The 21756-nt window shown below is 41.4% G+C and overlaps 1 protein-coding gene across 1 annotated transcript in view; it reads right to left on the reverse strand.

Moving 5' to 3' along the window:
- Positions 1 to 20994, reverse strand: part of RIMKLB (ribosomal modification protein rimK like family member B) — a 34969-nt gene extending 13975 nt beyond the window's left edge. Inside the window, exons 1-2 of the mRNA XM_065887725.1 lie at positions 20828 to 20994; positions 9556 to 9787 (exon numbers count right to left, since the gene is read on the reverse strand). Coding sequence (XP_065743797.1) covers positions 9556 to 9730 — 175 coding nt within the window. The 5' untranslated portion in view covers positions 9731 to 9787; positions 20828 to 20994. The remainder of the gene's footprint in view (positions 1 to 9555; positions 9788 to 20827) is intronic.
- Between the last annotated feature and the right edge of the window lie 762 nt (positions 20995 to 21756).

Here is a 21756-nt window from a genome sequence, read left to right on the forward strand (position 1 = left end):
GTTTATACATACTAGGAGAAAGAGATATTAAAGAACTATGACAGGGGGTTACTACTGAACACTCAATCTAGGTAGCAAGAATATACCTGTTCATAATTCTAGTCTTTCAGCTTTTCTCTTCGTTTAAAATTCTTAATGAAAACCCGATTTGGAGGGGAGAATCCAAGACGTATCAAATTCTTAAGTATTCTCTAAGGAGAACTGATGCTGGTCATCCCAGTTTCAAAATCTCTGGGTTTTGCTGCTCAGCTTTTCATTTTTTTTTTTTTAATGCTTTCTCATCCTTTCTCTCACCAAAAGCCCATTTACTATTCTGCCAGTGACCCATCTCCCTTGCCATTTATATTTCAACTGCTACTACTGCAGTAAAAACTTTATATTAGTTCATCTTGGAAGGCGGAGGAGGGAAGACTAACTGAAAGCTAAAGTAACTTGCTAAAGGCAGTCAAAACCAAATCTAGGACAAGAAATCTAACCTGTTCTTTCTCAGGCTGTGAGTTCTACTCAGAAAAAGCAAGGAGTCAAGGTAAGAGATTTATAACTTCTGAGCTCCCTACTTCCAGCTAAATTCACAAAACAAACTTTAGTTGTTTAGGTCAATAATCCAGAATGCTAATCCATTACTTAACTGACAAAGCTATTAAATTCACCACCACATGTAAAATAAAAGGGGCTATATTAACAAAAAAAGACGAGATAATTCTGAACGTTTTAAAATACTCAACTCACTATAAATCTACTTATCAATTAATCTACTTTAGGACATTAAAAAAAGATTGCAGCAAGAGGGCTTAAGTCACACGGGCCTGGTGCCTACTATAAATGCAAAACTGTCTTCACATGAGAATTGTCCTCCTAAGCTTTTTTTTTTTAAAAAATCACTGGCTTGGGGCTTCCCTGGTGGCGCGGTGGTTGAGAATCTGCCTGCTAATGCAGGGGACATGGGTTCGAACCCTGGTCTGGGAGGATCCCACATGCCGCGGAGCAACTAGGCCCGTGAGCCACAACTACTGAGCCTGTGCATCTGGAGCCTGTGCTCCTCAACAAGAGAGGCCGCAATAGTGAGAGGCCCGCGCACCGCGATGAAGAGTGGTCCCCGCTCGCCGCAACTGGAGAAAGCCCTTGCACAGAAACGAAGACCCAACACAGCAAAAATAAATAAATAAATAAATAAATCTGTTCTTTAAAAAAAAAAAAAAAAAAAAAATACAGAATCTGGGGGTCAAGACAACTGACCCTACCCCAAAAAGCAGGTAGGACATATCAAATGTAGAGAAAATGTGATGCCACTAGCTAAATAATTCTAATTCATTTTATAAATGCTGGCATTCAAGCTCTGCATGTTTGAGTACATTCTCTTTACCTTTTCCATAGATAGAAAAAAATGGCTCAGAAGAAAATACTTCATGAAAGTGATAAAAAGATAAAATACCCTTAAAGGACTCATCCACTTATCCACTCATTCTTTTATTCATTCAAAAACACTGAGCATCTATTTTAAGATACTCTGAGCCTTGGGATAAAGTCCTAGCCCCACTTAAAAAGTTTTGAGGAGGATGATGGGGGAAAGTGCATGTTAAGTATTTGATAAAGATTGGCACACAGTTAAGTAGTTAATAATTGTTAGTGGCTATCAATTACTCTTAGTTTACAATGGTGGGTTGGGGTAGGCTGACGGCCCATGTGGTAGCTGTTGATTCTTCATCTTTTTTTTCTCAACTCCCAAGCAAACTTGATTTATTTGATAACTGATGCATAAGGTCTCAGTATTAGAAGCAAGAAGACATATTTCTATTTTGCTAACATGAAAACTTTATGAATTTTTGTCTATTATCCAAATATGAAATGTTATTATCTAACCAAAATTACATTTTCTTCCCCCATAAGATAGCAATCTATACTGAAATAGTTTAAAAGAAAACTATATAGAAGAAAACTGGGGAAATGTATCATTTAGGTCGCTATTAATGAAGCCAGCCATAAAAAGTCACAGCAGTCTCCCAGCAACAGACTAATGTAAACAAGGGCACAGTGTAAGCAAAGTATCTTTGTGATGGCCTTTAAATGTCACGTGCCTATCCACTTTGGTTTTCTCTTTTGTTTTGTTTTTGCGGTTCGCGGGCCTCTCACCATTGTGGCCTCTCCCGTTGTGGAGCACAGGCTCAGCGGCCATGGCTCACGGGCCCAGCCGCTCCACGGCATGTGGGATCTTCCTGGACCGGGGCACGAACCCATGTCCCCTGCATCGGCAGGCAGACTCTAAACCACTGCGCCACCGGGGAAGCCCCCTGTCCACTTTGAAAAAGAGTAAACTTTTCAACAGTGGCTCCAGGTTAAAGACATTTATATCAGTCTGCTCTAACCTCCTTTTGGCAATCGAGAGCAGGTGACCTAACTACATGATATCTAGAAATTTCTCTACTTGTCAAGGAGAGAATTTACCAGCAGACTTAATTTAGCAGTATCAAGACAACCAGTCTGACCAACTGCAAAAGAGTTTAGTTTAAAAACTAAATCAGCCAGGATAGCTAGATCTAACTAGTTCTAAAGCAGAAGCTGTTTTCATTATATCACATGAATTCCCTCCAAAGCCCTAGCAGCATGACAGCTGGAAGACTCCTTTCAACAAGAATATACTCTAATGGTTAGGTTAGACCTATAATCCTAAATACTGGAAAGCCCCTGAATTTTGTTACTTGCCTTGAAGGAAGAATTTAGAGATTTGAGCTCCTCATCATTCCTTTGCTTTAAGTTCCCCAATGCCTTCAGAAGGCCATTCAGTATCAGGTTTCCAAATCCCTCATACTCTTTAAAAAAAGTTTCCTGTGGCAGTACCTAACAGATTCCAAGGCTTAATCTTCAAAAAGACCATGATTCCAAGTGAATAAAAGTAATTACTTAATTACCAGTTTCACCACTGTGTACCATGGGTTATGAGATTCCCACTCTGAAATAAAAAAGGTAGTATTAATTGATTTCTGCCCTATCTATGCCAAGTAACCATGTCTCTGAGCGTCTATTTTTGGCAATATGCTCTCTGGAATTAATTTCTGTCACGGGGAAGGTTATTTGATTTGTAAGCAATTAAAATATCTCTAGTTAACCTGAGCAAGAAACAACCTATAATCTCATCAAAGTGCCATACCAAAAATGATTAAATTCCAAACTTTCTCCTTCTATCCTTGAGTCAAAAATTTTCATCAGTTCAAACGTTCTCTCCATTTATTTTAATTTTATTAAGAAAACTCCTAAACAGAAAATAAAAGTACTATAATGAATCCAATGTACCATCACCTACTTTCAACCTTGTGAGAGTCACAGTAGTCTAGCGCATCCCTGTCCTCTTGAACCCTTTCTTTTCCCTAAAGGTAACCACACTTAGAACATTATGATTTATCCTTCTATTAACTATTTTTTAAACCAGCAAAAGTTACAGTCACATACCCATCCTCCCCTTAGATAATAGGATACGCCCTTTTTCCTAACAATAATTTCACTTAACAATGTTGTATTTTATGAAGTAGGTTTTCAACATGTATCTCAAAATAAGGACTCCTGGGCACATACATTTTCTTAACTGGGACACAGAAGCACTAATGAAAAAATAAACCATACTTAATTAAATTTAAAAACTTTCACTGACCAGAAGATGCCATTAACAGAGTAAAAAAGGCAAGCCACAGAGTGAGAGAAGATATTCACAGTACATGTATCTGGTAAGAGACTTTTCCCCAGAATATAATACAAGACTACAAAACAAAAAGAGACACACACCAATTAAAAATGAGTACAGGGGCTTCCCTGGTGGTGCAGTGGTTGAGAGTCCGCCTGCCGATGCAGGGGACACGGGTTCATGCCCCGGTCTGGGAAGATCCCACATGCCACGGAACGGCTGGGCCTGTGAGCCATGGCCACTGAGCCTGCGCGTCTGGAGCCTGTGCTCCCGACGGGAGAGGCCACAGCAGTGAGAGGCCCGCGTACCGCAAAAAAAAAAAAAAAAAAAAAAGAGTACAGAGAGGATTCCGGGAAGATGGAGGAGTAGGGAGCATCAGGACTCTGTCTCGCCACCTAAACAACAAATGCATTGTCAATCCGTTGAAGGATAATGAAGGAAAATACTGGCATGGTAAGTGCAGTTAATTTTCATCAATTTCAGCTCTAGAAAAGTAGCAACTCCCCATCCCCCATTCTTTAGCAATACTGCGCTTGGTTCTGGAGCAGCTGACATGCCTTGCAGGAGTCAGGGTGGTCTATAAGGACGCTGCCCTCCAAATATCCGGCATCTCTGCTCTGATGGCTGGATGCAGCTTCTGATCAGAGGTGCAGACAAAGAGGCCAGTAGCCATTTTTGTTGTACCACTCCTCCCACTTTTACAAGCCCCTCCCCTTCCAGCTGAAGTCACTTCCAGGGGACTTATTTATTTCTTCAAATATCCTCTTTGCCCCTTTGTCCCTTGTCATTTTTCCCCTCTCAGTAGCCATACACTAAACTCTAGGACATTCAACTGCAAATATGGGGAAAATTTTAAAAGTGACTGCAAGTGCCTAGGCAAAGGTTCAGAAAAGACCTTAGAAGACATTAAGATTGCACCTTAGGCTGATCTGCGGTACAGAGACAGCCTATGACAATCAAAACAACAAAAACAGTAAACAAAAAACAGCAAACCCTGGGGAAGGGGGAGACTGATTTCCAGAGTTTCCACATTAGAGTCAAATGTACAGAATTCAACAAAAACTCACAAGGCATAGAGAAAAACCAAGGAAGTATGGCCACTAAAAGGAATGAAATAAATCACCAGATACCATTCCTGAAGTCCTAACTAATGGCAGAGAGATTAGACAAAGACATTAAAAGAAACTACCTTAAAGATGCTCAAAGAACTAAAGAAAGATGTGAAGAAAGTCAAAGAAACAATGTGTGAATAAAATGTTAATACCAGTAGACAGAAAACATAAAAAAGAAACCAATAAGTAATTCTGGAGCTGAAAGGTACAATAACAGAAATGAGAATTCACTTAGAGAGATTCAAAGCAGATATGAGCAGACAGAAGAATCAGTGAACTTACACATTGTGGGAGTCCCAGGAAGGTTGGGGCGGGGAGGCAGGCGGGGGGCGGGGGGGGCGTTGTGCAGAGATAATATTTGATGAAATAGTGACTGAAAACCTCCCAAATTTGATGAAAGACATGAATATAAACACGTAAGAAGCTCAACAGTCTCCACCTTATGAACTCAAACAGACACATGTTGATACACTAAAACTTTCAAAACCCAGGACAAAGAGAGAATTTTGAAAGAAGCAAGACAGAAGCAAACCATCACATTCTATGGATCCTCAATAAAATTATCAGCAGATTTCTCATCAGAAACTTTGGAGACCAGAAGACAGGGGTCTAATACATTCACAGTGCTAAAAGAAAAACTGCCAACCAAAACTCCTACATCCAGCAAAACTCTAATTCAAAAAAGAGGTAGAAACTACCACTGGCATTTTTCACAGAACTAGAACAAAAAATTTCACAATTTGTATGGAAACACAAAAGACCCCGAATAGCCAAAGCAATCTTGAGAACGAAAAATGGACCTGGAGGAATCAGGCTTCCTGACTTCAGACTATACTACAAAGCTACAGTAATCAAGACAGTATAGTACTGGCACAAAACCAGAAATATAGATCAAGGGAACAGGATAGAAAGCCCAGAGATAAACCCACGCACATATGGTCGCCTTATCTTTGATAAAGGAGGCAAGAATATACAGTGGAGAAAAGACAGCCTCTTCAGTAAGTGGTGCTGGGAAAACTGGACAGGTACATGTAAAAGTATGAAATTAGAACACTCCCTAACACCATACACAAAAATAAACTCAAAATGGATTAAAGACCTAAATGTAAGGCCAGACACTATCAAATTCTTAGAGGAAAACACAGGCAGAACACTCTATGACATACATCACAGCAAGATCCTTTTTGACCCACCTCCTAGAGAAATGGAAATAAAAACAAAAATGAACAAATGGGACCTAATGAAACTTCAAAGCTTTTTTTGCACAGCAAAGGAAACCATAAACAGTACGAAAAGACAACCCTCAGAATGGGAGAAAATATTTGCAAATGAAGCAACTGACAAAGGATTAATCTCCAAAATTTACAAGCAGCTCATGCAGCTCAATATCAGAAAAACAACCCAATCCAAAAGTGGGCAGAAGACCTAAATAGACATTTCTCCAAAGAAGATATATAGATTGCCAACAAGCACATGAAAGAATGTTCAACATCATTAATCATTACAGAAATGCAAATCAAAACTACAATGAGATATCATCTCACACTGGTCAGAATGGCCATCATCAAAAAACCTACAAACAATAAATGCTGGAGAGGGTGTAGAGAAAAGGGAACCCTCCTGCACTGTCGGTGGGAATGTGAATTGGTACAGCCACTATGGAGAACAGTATGGAGGTTCCTTAAAAAACTGAAAATAGAACTACCATACGACCCAGCAATCCCACTACTGGCCATATACCCTGAGAAAACCATAATTCAAGAAGAGACATGGGGCTTCCCTGGTGGCACAGTGGTTGAGAGTCCGCCTGCCGATGCAGGGGATGCGGGTTCATTCCCCGGTCCGGGAAGATCCCACATGCCGCGGAGCGGCTGGGCCCGTGAGCCATGGCCGCTAGGCTTGCGTGCCCGGAGCCTGTGTTCTGCAACGGGAGAGGCCGCATCAGTGAGAGGCCCGCGTACCCAAAAAAAAAAAAAAAAAGAGAGAGAGACATGTACCAAAATGTTCATTGCAGCTCTATTTACAATAGCCAGGACATGGAAGCAACGTAAGTGTCCATCAACAGATGAATGGATAAAGAAGATGTGGCACATATATACAATGGAATATTACTCAGCCATAAAAAGAAACAAAATTGAGTTATTTGTAGTGAGGTGGAGGGACCTAGAGTCTGTCATACAGAGTGAAGTAAGTCAGAAAGAGAAAAACAAATAACGTTTCGACGATCTGTCAAAAACCACAACCTGGCTAACACATATATATGGAATCTAAGAAAAAAAAAAGGTCAGGAAGAACCTAGGGGCAAGACGAGAATAAAGACACAGACCTACTAGAGAATGGACTTGAGGATATGGGGAGGGGGAAGGGTAAGCTGTTGACAAAGTGAGAGAGTGGCATGGACATATATACAATACCAAACGTAAAATAGATAGCTAGTGGGAAGCAGCTGCATAGCACAGGGAGATCAACTCAGTGCTTTTTGACCACCTAGAGGGGTGGGATAGGAGGGTGGGAGGGAGGGAGACGCAAGAGGGAAGAGATATGGGAACATACGTATGTGTATAACTGATCCACTTTGTTATAAAGCAGAAATTAACATACCATTGTAAAGCAATTATACTCCAATAAAGAGGTTAAAAAAAAAAAAAAGAGGGAGAATTTAAGACATTCACAGAAAAGCAAAAGTTGAGGGAGTTCGTGAACCTGTAAGGTGAAATGAAAGGACATCTACCAGTAACTCAAATTCGTATGGAAAAATAAATATCTCAATAAAGGTAAATAAATGGGCAATTAGAAAAGCTAACATTACTGTAACAATAGTTTGTAACTGTACTTCAGAATTTAGAGATCAATATAATTCAAGATAAAATAAACGATCATTAGTATAAAAGCTAGTATTGCTATAACTTTCGTTTGTAACTCCAACTCCTGTTTTCTATATAACTTAAGAGACTGGTGCATTTATAAGGATTATCAGTTTATATTTTTGGCCACAAAATGAATAAAGGTGTAATTTTGTGACATCAACAAATGAAAGGGGTGGAGACAGAGTGGTAAAGGAGCAGAGTGTTTGCATGTTACTGAAGTTTGGCTGGTATAAATTCAAATTAGAGTAGTATAACATAAGGATGTTAAATGTAATCCCCGTGGTAAACGCAAAAAGCAAATGAAATATACACAAAAGGAAATAAAAGGAACGTAAAGATTTCTACAAAAATGTCAACCAAACACAAAAGAAGACACTAATACAGGAGACATCAATAAAATCAGCAAAACTTTATCTAGATGGACTGAGAAAAAGAGGGAAGACTCAAGTTACTAAACTCGGAAATCAAAGGGGGAACATTACTACCGATTCTACAGAAATAAAAAATATTATAGGAGAATGCAGCAGTCCCCTTATCCACAGTTACCACAGTTAACTGTGGTCCAGAAATATTAAGGTGTACTGAAATATATAAGCAAAGACAAAGAAACAGCAATGAGCATAAATGACATTGAGCTTTCATAGTGAACGTACTGACCCAAGGCAAACAATACAGACTAATAAGAGACAAGGTTGGACAAATGGTCTATCTGCAGCATTTACAGCAGAGTTAACAATATGTGAGAAGAGGAATTTTATTCTAATTTATCCACTTAATTCTTCAAGAGTCTGTTTCCTCACCTGTAAAATGATAATATTACCTTCCTTACAAGATGGCATGAGATTTAAGTAATTCAAAATATGCGAAATGTAAAAAAAAAAACCTAGAAACTCCTGGATTTATGGGACATGCATCAATGAAAAGTCTTTAAAATAAGATTAGATTTAATGTTATAGGGAAGTAGAGAGTTTCTGAAGGTTTTATCATGTTAAGATGATAAAAGTAGTGTTTAATGAATGAGAAATGGCTAGAATGGAAAGACTTTTGAAAAAGACATAAAGGGCTGCTGCAGCATTAAAATTTGGGGCCCTAAGATCCTGACCCAGGACAGTAAGAAGTAGAAGTCAGAATAGCTGTGGCTTGGGGGGAAAAAAGCAACAGAATTTTGTGGCATAAATGGCTCTTAAGGATGCATTAGGTCAAAAGAGACAGAGACAGAAAAGCTGAAATAAGCCCATGAGTGAAATTACCTTAAAAGCAGATCTGTACTCTGCATTATTAATTCTCACAATAACCACCTCTCCCTAATAGAAAGGACCAATTTAACTGTAACAAATCCTTTTACAGAGCTTAAAGATTCCTGCAAGTCAGTCCTAAAGAATTTCTACACATTTCCAAAATATCTTCCCCTAGTAATCTGAAAACAATATGAACTACTGAAAATATTAAAAATACTTATCACCAATTAAGTCAAATCATTTGGACACTTTTATCCAGAAAGAAAAGCTGTATTTAACACCACACATATAAAGCATCTTATAAAGAAAAAAGAGAATTACATATGGATTTTGATCAATTTACTAAAAGGACCCTGATGGGGTACAAATTCCCCCATAGAGGCACCTTATAAACAAGGCATTTTAAAAATAGAAAACAATAATGGAAGAAAACTAGTAGGTTATCTTTAATTTCCCTCCCAACTATTTCCTAAATAATACAATAAGGGATTTAACAAATACCGGTGTTGCCATTTCTTCCATAAAATATACTAGATTTTTAGACTAGATGATACTTAGTAATAATAAGGCTATTAACAAATCCTTTGCCCTAATTATTCCTAAAATACGCAGAGTCACCAAATTCTAAGTAAAAATGCAAAGAAATTACTTAACTGTAGACTTACCCAGGTTTCCTTGCTCGACTGTTAGCACCACCTCATCCATCACCACAGCCCTAAAGTCCAGTTCCTCCTCACAACATTTGGCCTTTAATGCTCGTAAGATCTCTTTTTGGGGATAGTCTTCCCTGATTCGACGATCTGTCAAAAACCACAACTTGGCGGCCACAGAGCTACACATCTTGCTCTGCCTGTTCTTCCTTTTCTGGGATTACTTCCTCCTGAATACAGACTCCTTCTAGCTGGAAGAGAAGATATACATACAAAGTAAATCGAGAAACTACTCAATTTTTTGCTTTCACACAAATCACACCATGATTATATACTAGCTATGAAAAACAGGAACTATACCGTCTTTTCCATCCCTACAAACTCGAACAAATTATGTATATTCATGTATCTATAGCTACTGTTCAATTATCTTCCTTTATTTCATATATGTATAGTTTCTTATAAACATATTTATAGGTATGCTTAAAAATCAGATGGTAGCGCATATTACTAGATGAGCATCAACAATGATGTCATTCACATAGCAACTTTAGTCAAAATAAGTAGTTTGAGAATGTGGGGGGGGGGAAATTTGAATAACTGCCAAAGTTATTTAAATAAATGCCAAAGTTCATTCACTAAAATTTGTTTTTCAGTCAGGAGACAGCATGCTCTTACTCACTGTTTTTATTCTATTTTTAAACAGAATTTTTCTTAAACAAACATAGCTTGTTTACTAGAATGCCACCAAGAGTTCTGCTTCTCGGAGTTTATATCATGAGCAAGACAACTGAAAGTCATTTTCATGAGAAGAAGAAAAAAGTTACAAGTTTTACTAACAAGTATAATAGGTGATTTCTAGTATTATCCCAGATGACATGGCAAACCTAACACAGAAGGACAGGACAAGGGCAAGGAATAGAGGAAGCAATGGCCATACAGACGGATGGCTTCCAGCATCGCAGCAGCCGGAACTGGTCCCTTATGCACCGTTCACGTGCTTTCCACAGTCTCAGCCAGAAGGGCCTGCTCCACAGATGCACACAGTAAGACCAGAACATCATGGGACAGAGGCACTACCACACACATACACACGCACACACACACCACCCCCTCCCTCAAGACCGTGACCTGTCCTGCCTACCACACTCACCCACCTGCCTGGGGACCCACAGTCTCAAAGGCATCAGGGGACTGGAGCTCAATTTACACATGAGGAACATGGGATGTGGCCTTCCAGGCGAATGGAAAGGGTCTCACTCAGAAGGAAAAGCTCCACAAGTCACACCAGAGCATCTAATGTAGAGATGTCCAGTTTCCCTCGAGAGGGGAACTATAAAAATGCCCTTAAAACGTTTACAATTGGGTAGGTTTTGAAGCAACCTGTCACTGACCTCCAATACTCCGAAGCCACGTCTGTGCCTGCCCTGACACTTAGTTCTTGACCACTGTCTGTTCTATGATTGACTTCATTGCATGAAATTGCACTGCATTACTAGGGCAGTTGTGGATCCAGTAGAAATCAGGATGGGATGTTATAGCCACTGGCAACTGGGAAGCAGTTATGGCATGTCAGCTTTCAGGAAAATGCCCAGGCCACAACCGTAACACAACATGGTGTTTTCAGTGATTCTATGACCAGACAATAAAAACACTCCAGGGCTGCAATCTCACAGTCATGCAGCAACTCCTAAGAGATGATGCCAATGGGCATATCCATCTTGTCTGGCTTCATGGCCACAGCCCTGATATCCTCATGTAAAGTTTGGGTGTTTCTACACTGGTGTGCAACCAACAACTAACGACAGGCTCATATCAGGCTCCCCATCGCCTTTCATTTTCTTTTTAATGAAAGGGCTCGAAATCCTCATGAACCTAGGGTTCTAAGAAAGAAAATGATTCCCCTCTCTGTCTGGAAGACATGAAGCAAAAGTAGAGAGCATCATTGGCCGCAACTGGACCACATTCTTTCAGGGGGGATGCCCACAGCCCCTAATCTGGAACTGGAAGAATGCTCTCGCCCTACAGAAGAAGTGGTACCATGGGAGCTGTCACCTTGTCCTGAACTGAGGTAGCTTCAGTTTGATCTCGTAGAATACATTTTCTTTATCACCTTCAAAAGATTTTTGCGTTATGCCCTGGTTTTCCTGTAAAAATTTGTAGAGGTATGCGACACTGTATTCCAGCTCAGTCTTCCTGCACAAGTAAATGACATCACCAGTTTCTAAATGACAAAGTGTACTTAACAACCCTCAGCTGACTGGTGCTGGTATCTCCAAGTAACACCTGTCTAGATTTTTTATCTACTATAGTTTTAGTCATCTCCAGAGACCAGTTTATTGCCAGAGAGTGAAAGGGCACAACCTCTTCTCTGCCCAGTGGTCCCCCCCAGTTTCCACGGGAGGATAAGCAGCTGACCATCCTTGGTGCCCAGGGATACTGCTGTAGTGGCTGTTCTTCTTTTTCAGACTGTTCCGTTGGGATTCACATTTAACAATACCCAGGAAACAGGTAAAGACGCCAGCCACAAAGCAGAGGCTCTGCATCTCCAACAGCCCTCCCTCCTGGCCTGAAAGGCCACCAATGCATTCCTATAGGCCAGGCAGAGACCAATAGGTTGATATCTCCTCCCTGACTATGATTTTAAATTTAAAACATCTACTTTTCTCTTTTTTTCCCCATCTGTTAATATCAAGGAAAAAGACAAAACAAAAAAGCTGATAAAAAGTCAAAAGCATTAACAGTAAACCTACACAGCCTAGGAGCACAAAGTATGCCAATAAAAGGTCAGTACTGAAGTTCATATCATATCCACTGTTTTAAAAGACAGGAGGGGGCTTCCCTGGTGGCACAGTGGTTGAGAGGCCACCGGCTGATGCAGGGGACACGGGTTCGTGCCCCGGTCCGGGAAGATCCCACATGCCGCGGAGCGGCTGGGCCCGTGAGCCATGGCCGCTGAGCCTGCGCGTCCGGAGCTCCGCAACAGGAGAGGCCACAACAGTGAGAGGCCCGCATACCGCAAAATAAATAAATAAATATATAAAAGACAGAAGGGACTTCCCTGGTGGTCCAGTGGTTGGGACTCTGTGCTTCCACTGCAGGAGGCATGCGTTTGACCCCTGGTCGGGGAACTAAGATCCCGCAAGCCACATAGCAATCAATCAATCAATGACAGGAAAGAGTCCCCTGTAAAGTAAAATGGTTCCCCTTTTTTCCCCTGACATTTAAAGTAGTAGGTTTGGCTACCCAATAACATATCTGTAGGGAAAGAGTTTATTCTCCAACAGTGTAAGATCAATAGGGCATTTGCAAACGTCCACATATACACAGGAGTTGATTTTTCCTCTTAGAATATTAAAAAAAAAAAAAAAAAAAAAAAAAAAAAAAAAATCAGATCTACTAATTCTCTATTTTTTTATTTCTCCAGAAGTACCAAATAATATATAAACATCAGATAATAAATAAATGCTAAACTAGCCTTTTTGAAATAAAGAGAAATCGATAAAATTTAATTTTATATTAGAGATAGTTTTCCCGTGAAAACTTCTGGATAAGCACACCAATTTTTATGACTGTCATCTTCAAATACTCCAGGCAAGGCTAATTAAATGAGAATCATAAACAAGGTGATTTTCTTGTAAGGCCCCCTTCCCAGTGGTAATTATTCTGGTAAAGAAAAAGCAAAATCACAATCTACCATCTGACGATATTAAGGGCATCTCTTACTGCTAGAAAAATTCTTTATTCCAGCTAAGATATACCAAATGAACTTAGAATCAAAAGACTGAAAAAGAAACTATGTTGGAGGAGAGAATATATACATACTTAAATATAAAAACTAGAATTTACTCAATTTGACAATAACTACAGCTGTACTTTCAATGACATCGTTCTGTCCTGGATGAGGATTAGGTTTGCACAGAAAAATAACAAATGTGTGAACGAGCACTCTTTCACTATTATTTCCTGTAACTGATTTCTCCTGAGGGCTTTCCCCCTGTACATAATCCCCAGGGCTTCATTCTTAAACCCTTCTTTCCTTTCTCCAGAAAAGTCATTCTCAGTCCAGTTTCAACTACTATCATTGACCTACTAAATATATTTTTCCAACCAAGAGTTCAACTGAATTTCAGATTTTGTTTCAATATGCCTAACGGGCATCCTTAACTAAATGCCACCCACTATTGCCTCAGTTAAGCAAGTAAAGTACTGCAGTACATATTTATTGAAAAAGATTCCACAAATCAGTGGACTTGCACAGTTCCAACCCACACTGTTCAAGGGTCAACTCTGTGTGTGTGTGTGGTGTGTGTGGTGTGTGTGATAAACACACGTATTAAATAGATGCCTAACAGAAGCATAATGTTTAAAGATGCTGAATGACATGCCTTATCAAACTCCAAATACTGGGCTATTTTAAAACTAAAAGTTGAATGAACACTATTTCAAATTAAACCTCGGTATTAACAGTAACCATTTTACAGATTAAGAAATGAAGGTTAAGAGAGTTAAGAAATGCACCTAAAAAAATTTTTTTTAACTAAGTAGCATAGCTTATATTTCCAGAGATTTTCTAAATCCCAACAGTCTCCCTCCAAATCATACTACGTGCCTATGTTGACTTTAATTGTACCTTTTAACACCTACTTTGTTATGCTTAAGGTTTTAAACCAAGGATCTGTTTATCAAGGCTTTTCTCTCAATCTCAGTAAGTTCTAATGCTTCCCCTCCTCTCCAAAAAATCCAAAACACAACAAAACACAATCTGGGATACATATGAAATTTTACCCTCTTTGCTCTCCTTGTTTTATCCAGTGTCTCTTTCGGAGGTGGATCTGAATTACTGTAGGAAATGAGAATGAATGGGAGTAAGAGGCAGAGGGACAAAAGCATTAAGAAGATGAGAGAAAGGTAGGAACACCCCATTGTGTTTGTGTGTGGGGGGGTGTACTTATTAAAGGGGTACAGAAAATGAATGATAAAATGAAAATCTCAGAAGTCTCAGAGACAACCGATTAATAGTGTTAAACCTGTTACCCCATCATCCACTAAAACAATGTCCCTTTGAAACTTCGGTAGTTCCTCCACAGTCTCATCCTTTAGCTAAGACGCCACTTTAAAAATATCACTGTCTGGGTGCCATTGTCCTTAGCACATTAACTTGAAGTTAGACTGTAAGGCTGTGAAAGCAGGAGCAGGTTAGGTATTAATCAAAGTTGACTTTACAGTGACAGAAATGGATGACAGTCCCCTTATTCTTGAAAGAGTATACCTCAAAAACAGAGCAAAGATCTGATTTTCCAAACTTTACATGACACATTCACTCATACTCTCCTTACAGCTCTATCATAATACCTTTCCTTAAAAAAACTATATACAAGATTTTGCATGAAAAATGAGAGGATAACCATTTTCCTATACATACTCAATATGGGTCCCTTGTACTCTTTTTCTACTGTATCTAAAGGTATCGAAGGGAATTTGGATAAAATCACTTTTGAGTAATTATATGTACCAATTACTGTGTTAGGCAGTTTACTTGTATCTTCTCACTTAATCCTCACAATCATCCCTGTGACACATTATCGTCCTCACTGGGCAGGTGAGGCTGCACTAGCAGAGAGGTCATTTGTCTAAATTAGAAGGTGGTAGAAGAGCTCAGAGTCACTTCAAATTCCACACACTCTATGGCAGAGACTGCCACCTGCCTACCAATATCCACTTTCCACTTACTCCTCTGTAGTAACAGATCTGATATTTACCTGAGCACAATGCCATATGACTAAGAGACTGCATTTGTATTCCGTAGGCCTTCCTGCAACTAGATATGGTCGCAGAGTGCTCAGCCAAAGTACTGCACTCCAACTTCCAGGAAGCATGCTAAAGAGATGTACTCTTCCTCGGCCCCTCCTCCATTCTGCTACCTGGAATGTGGGTGTCATGGCTACACCTCCAACAACCATCTGGACAGAGGACAAGAGTCGACCCTAGGAAAAGTGCAACTAAGTGTTAGAAGAACTTGAATCCCTGACAACTGCGCAGTGCTGTGGCCTTAAACTGCTTACTATCTTTTTTTCTGAGGAAGAAATAAACTTCCAACTCAATGATATTTTGGGATTCTTTATTATAGCCAAAAAAGATAAACTACTAAGTACACAAAACTAAGCATTCAACTGCATCATACATTCAATTAATATTTGAGTGCCTACTACACACTCTCCCTAAAGATACCATGGTTAACAAAAGAGACGAACCCCCAGCCCCGATAGAACTAAAAATGATCTGGTGATAAAATGTCATGAATAAGAAAAAATGCTCAACATCTCTAAGCACTGAAACACAAAACTACCTCACAGGATGGTTACAATAAAAAAACAAAAAAAAAACCCCAAAAAACAGAAAATAACAAGTGTTGGGGAAGACGTGGAGAAACTGGAAGCCCTGCCAACCGCCGGTGGGAATGTTAAATGGTGCAGCTGCTGCCGAAAACGGTATGGAAGTTCCTCAAAAAATTAAAAATGGAATCACCATACAATCCAGCAATTCCGCTTCTAGGTATATACCCAAAAGAACGGAAAGCTAAGTCACAAAGAGGTATCTGTACACGTATGTTCAGAGCAGCATTATTCACAATAACTAAAAGGTGGAAGCAACCCACATGTACATTTGACAGACGAATAATAAGCAAAATGCATATATCAGAATCTAATGCCTTAAAAAGGCATTAGATTCTGATACATGCTTACAACATGAATGAACCTTGACGACATTATGCCCCACAATCTAAAGTACTCAAATTCACAGAAAGTAGAACGATGGTCCTTAATGGCTGGGGCATTTAAAGATTAGGGAGTTACTGTTTTATGGGTATAGGGTTTCGGTTATGCAGGACGAAAGAGTCTGGAGATGGATATGGTGATGGCTGCACAATATGAATGTACTTAATACCACTAATCTGTTAAGATGGAAATATTGTGTGTATTTTACAATAAAAAGAAAACTGGAAAAGGAAAAAAACTGTCATGAGCAAATTAACATGCAAATGTTTACACATTCCCAACTAAAGGGTCAAAAAAATATGTTACCTTTAAATAACCTGTAGCTTTGTTACTAAAATTCCTAAAATAGTCTGTGGTCTAAACAAAACCTAAGTTTTCTCTGGAATCCAAATAACATTTCTAATGATTTCACTTAACAGAGAAATGTTACATCAAAGTATCTCTGGAATGTGGCACAAAATTTTTAAAATGTTCCTGAGATGCAATGCACAGTACAGCTCAAAGTTCATCACATTTAACATGTTAAATGTCAGGCCTTCCTTCGAAATTTTCTTTCTGGACACTATGCTGTAAAAAGGGCTGGGAAGCTGTTAACACATTCAAGAAGGCTTTGCAGATATGACTAACTACATCACATGTCAAAGGAATAAGCTAACAACTGAGAACTCCAAAGCATCAGGGAAGAATTCCAGTTTGCTGTATTTGGGCAAACCTGCATGAATTTTCAAGATGCAGTTTTCTGATAAAGCATCAAAGTCTGAAATACTGCCAAATACAGGACAGCAGAGCAGTAAGACAGAACCCGTCTGATCTTTTATAGCAAATCCATGCTCTATCTTGGAGACCTTATTTCTATATTTCTAAGAACAAGAAGCTAAGAGCTAGTATCAGAAGTGGTTAAAAGAGAGAGAGATGGAGAGAGGGAAACAAAAAGGGGACTGTTAAGGAACTGAATAGAGTAAAAACATTTAAGAGGTAGGTTTGGATTATTTTTTTTTTGATCACAACTTGGTGGTGTGCTGCCACTTTTGAAAGAAAGGTAGTAAAAAAAATAATAATAATAAACTTGGCATATAAACATTTACACAAATTTGTTCTGCTAATTCATCAATTCACAATCCAGTAGACTCCTCCAGACATTGCTGGGAGAAGTGATTGACAGGGGAAAGGACCAAACAGTAAAGTTTCCAAGTAATGAAAGACGGATTTACCCAACATCTGTACCTAATCTGCCCCCCCACCCCCGCCCTCCATTCAACCTCTCTTGAAACAAGAGGACCAATGAAATTAGACAGTAAATTCTATGAGGGCAGAATCCCCATCTGTTGTGTTCTATACTATTAACCCCAATGGGCAGCACAGAACCTCAAAAGGACATGGTTAAGGGTTAGGTGTTACTTTAAAGGACTTTGGTATGCTGAATGACAAAGGAGTATCAAAAAACCAGAGCTGTTTTCAAAATTAAACACCAGGCAAATTGTACAACATAATATCTAAACGTAGCTGTTTAAAATTTTATTTTTTCAGTTTCGCATAAAAAACAACCAACCCAAAGCTACTGCTACTTTCTATCATCACTATACAACCTTTGTTAACAATTAAAGTGGGGCCTGGGGTTGGGGCAGTAAGGAGAGGGGAAAAAGATACATAAGCAGATGGGTTCCGTGCAGACCAGGCTCTAAGGGAGTAGATCTGGCTAGCTCTGTGACTTTTGTCCTCCAAGCCAATTTTGAAAGGGAAAAAACATTGGAAAAGAAAACACTGAAAATGACACCATGGCATCAGTTACCATGAAGCCAGAAAATCAGTCCTTTTCTGCAAACCAAACATTTACACAGATACATATGGCACATAAATCTAAAATATATTATGTACAGATATTTTTGGAGGTACTATATTATTTCTTCACAACACTTAATACGACAAGCAGGAAAATTCCCAAGTAATGCAGGACAATTTACCCAACACCTGTACCTAATCTCCCCGATGCAACCTCTCTTGAAACAACTGCACATGCCAGTAAAGCTAACATCTAAAAATACTTTCTCCATTGTTCTTATCACTATCTACCTACCCCTCAATAGCGTAACTGTAACAATTCTAAAGGCTCTTTTCTCAAATGCTTATGACTTAATCCCACTTGCAGAGAATATTCTTTGTAAACTAATCAGCCATAAAATCTCTCTACAAATCCACCCCCAAAAAAGAGTTGTCAGCAAGCAACATACAATAACTCACCCTCCTTACTTTACGTTTGGTTTTCTCACTCTTCATGGCCTGTTTGTGGGTACAGAAGTTCTTCCTCCACCCATTTTCTGTGTTTAGGTCTCTATGCCTGCTCCCCAGAAGAAGATGATAAAAGCTATGTCCCAAAGTGTGGAACAACTCACTGTACTCTGTCCATTCCCCTAATCTATTCCAGTATTCATGGTGCTCGGTCTTTTAGCTCATTGGGAGGGGAGAGGATTTGAGAGATCGATCAGTCGAGTGAATTACCCCAGTAGCAAACCCCATGTGAATACAAATTGGGGAAAAAGAGGATTGGGAGCTAATTTAAAAGGTATGTTTCATCCTGTGCCCCAACAACGTAATGCATGAAGTTTGATTGGTGTTTAGAGAAAAAAAGAATGTTCATTTTAGAACTTTCTTCACAGTATGGCTAAGAAGTGGTAGAAGATTTACAAGATATTGCTGGTATTTCCCTCAGGTGAGGAGGAAGAGGGGACTGAATGAGAAGGGAAAAGAAAAAAAGGATAATTTCTTCTTGTCACTCTCCCCTGCACCCCCAGATGCTATCATATTCAATAGGAAACATGAAAAAAAAAATTAAAGCTATCCAACTAGAACTAAGATAAGTGGAATTTTAGCTCATAGCCAAAAGTCTAAAGGTTAGATATACAGCTCCTTACCCCCTACAGGGGGAAAGGCAGGAAGAGAAAAGTGGCTCTTCACTAAGTAGAGGGCTGAATGTGACTCAATTTGCTGCTGCCCTTCTTGGCTCTGTTTTCAGAATCACACAGACTGCCTCCCTGCTTGACAAGCAGACTCCAGCACCCGGCGGGGGTAAGAGAAGACAAGAGAGAAAACAAGGGAGACGGAGAAAGAGAAAAACATCAACAGCCATGTTGCCAAACTAACAACTAAGTCTATGACACGAGGGAAGGAAACTAATACCTAACCAAGATAGACTGCAATAAACAAAAGATTACGTCAAAACAAAACAGGCCTCCTCCCCTTTGACACACTAACTAAATCCAGTAACCATTATAAAAGAAATCTAACTATATTACGACTATATTAGAGCTTTTCATTCCAGAAGTTACGGTGACTCTCCATGACTAAAATTTCAGAGTGCTTTATTTCAAGTGAATATGTTAAAGTATTTGGACAATTGTTTAAGAAATCGTTTTTTTCTTTTTAAAAAGACCTTAGAACTATCCGATGCTATGAAATGAGATCTAAAATAAATAACATTTACATTTTAATGGTTACAGTTAAAAATTAAATCATCCATAAATATAATCAAAATATCAAGCCCACAAAAGGAAAACCTTCCATATTAGGCTGCCCGTGCAGTTTCAATACAGACTTCAAATTTAACCCAACTCCACAAAGATGTGGGAACAATTCCTGTAATTAATAAGAAAACGGCACAAGCAAAGAATTTACATCGAGGTTACATTCAACACGGTTACTATAATAATCCCACTCACAGAAGAGAACTAACGCCCCATCTCTATCCGTAAACACAAATGGGAGAAAATACAGGGGATGACAAATCTGCTATCAGCGATAAGGAAAAATTAGTAAGGCAAATCTGAAGTAATTATCCCCTAACTACTTCGGATTTATTGCGGGGGGGGGGGTGGAAGATCTGCATCACGGTCAAATGCTGTTAAAAAAAATCAAACGAGGCAAGCAATTACTGTCACCCATCTTATTCAGAGGGCTTTCAAAAGAAAAAGAGGAATGGCTGTCACTCTTCTAAAAATGTACACGTAAGAAGGAGAGCGTGGAATTAAAACAGAATAACTGCGGGACCAATACCAGCCCCTCCCGCCTCGGTCACACCACAGGAATCTGTCTGATGGCAGCAGTGGAGGCAGAGATCACCACGCTGCCGAGGACAGGTTTGCGCCACGCGTGTGTGGCTCCGACGCGCATCCCCAGGGTCACCACACCCCCTCGCCGAGGGGAGACCACACTGCACCCCGCCCGAGGCCGCCGCCTCCCTCCAGCCTCCCGCACCCACCGGCATCCTCAGCCCCTCCCGGAGCAGAATCCCAGCCCAGGGTCCGCCGAGCGCCCCGCCGTCCCCGGCTCTGAGGCGACCACCGGCCTCCCCAAGCCCCGGGCTCCAGCCGCGCACGGCCCCGTCCTCTCCCGGGCCCGGCCCCGCTCGTCTGGAGCCCGTTCTGCCCAACTCGGCCGCCACGAGCGGCGGGGGTCGGGCGCGCCTCCGCCTCTCGCCACGACCCCCGCGGAGGGAACGCGAGGGTCCCGCTCACCTGGCTGGGGCGACTCCTCACTGGCTCTCGGCCGGCGGCGCCCGGCTGGGGCCTCCGAGGGCGGCGCGGGCGGGCGGCCGGGCGGGCAGTACGTCCGAGGAGAGGAGGGGGATGGGGTCGGGAGGCCGGGAGCCGCCTCCTTTCTCCGCCGCCGCCGCCGCCACGGCTCCCACAGCCTGGCCCGGCGCTCTCGCCCACTCGCCCCCTTTCTCACAGCCGCGCGGTCGGTCTGGCTCTCCCTGACCCCACACACCCACACACACACCTACACACACACTCACACTCACCCCCCCACACACCCACACCCACGCACACCCGACTGCTCCTCACTCCCTCACACTCCCTCACTCGCCTGGCGTGCGCGCGCGCGACCCCGCTCTCACACAGCGCGCGCGACGCCGGCGGAGGCCGCCCCGCGCTCCCCCAGACCTAGGCGAAGCGCGCCGTCCGCCCGCGCGCCGAGAACCCGTGCGCGCCGAGGACCCGTGCGCGCCGAGAACCCGTGCGCGCCCCGGCCCCGCCCTCCAGGCGCGGCGGCGCGGCGAGGGCCGGCCGAGCGAAGGGCCGGGCCAGCCAGCCGGCCAAACCTGGCCGAGCGGATCTGACACCTGCGTCGGGACCCGACCCCCAGGCGTCCCGTCTCCACTCGCAACCCTCGCGGCCTCTGGGGTCGAGGAGAGGCGATGGGGGCGCGCGCGCGGAGGAAAAGGGGAGCGCGAGAGCGCTTCGAGGACGCGCTTTCCCCACCCGCCCCCAAACCGTCCTCACTGAGAAAGGGAAACGGGTGGAGGGGCGAGGTTTGTTCCCAACTCGAAACCGCGTGGTGAATCCCTTCCTTTGTACACCCTCCCCGCCCTCACCGTCCCTCTTCCAGCCCCATTCACCCACACTCTGAACCCTAACGCGAGCCCACCGAGTCTCCCAGGCGC

The sequence above is a fragment of the Phocoena phocoena genome, chromosome 11 (assembly GCF_963924675.1).
Source record: "Phocoena phocoena chromosome 11, mPhoPho1.1, whole genome shotgun sequence".
Classification (NCBI taxonomy): Eukaryota; Metazoa; Chordata; class Mammalia; order Artiodactyla; family Phocoenidae; genus Phocoena; species Phocoena phocoena.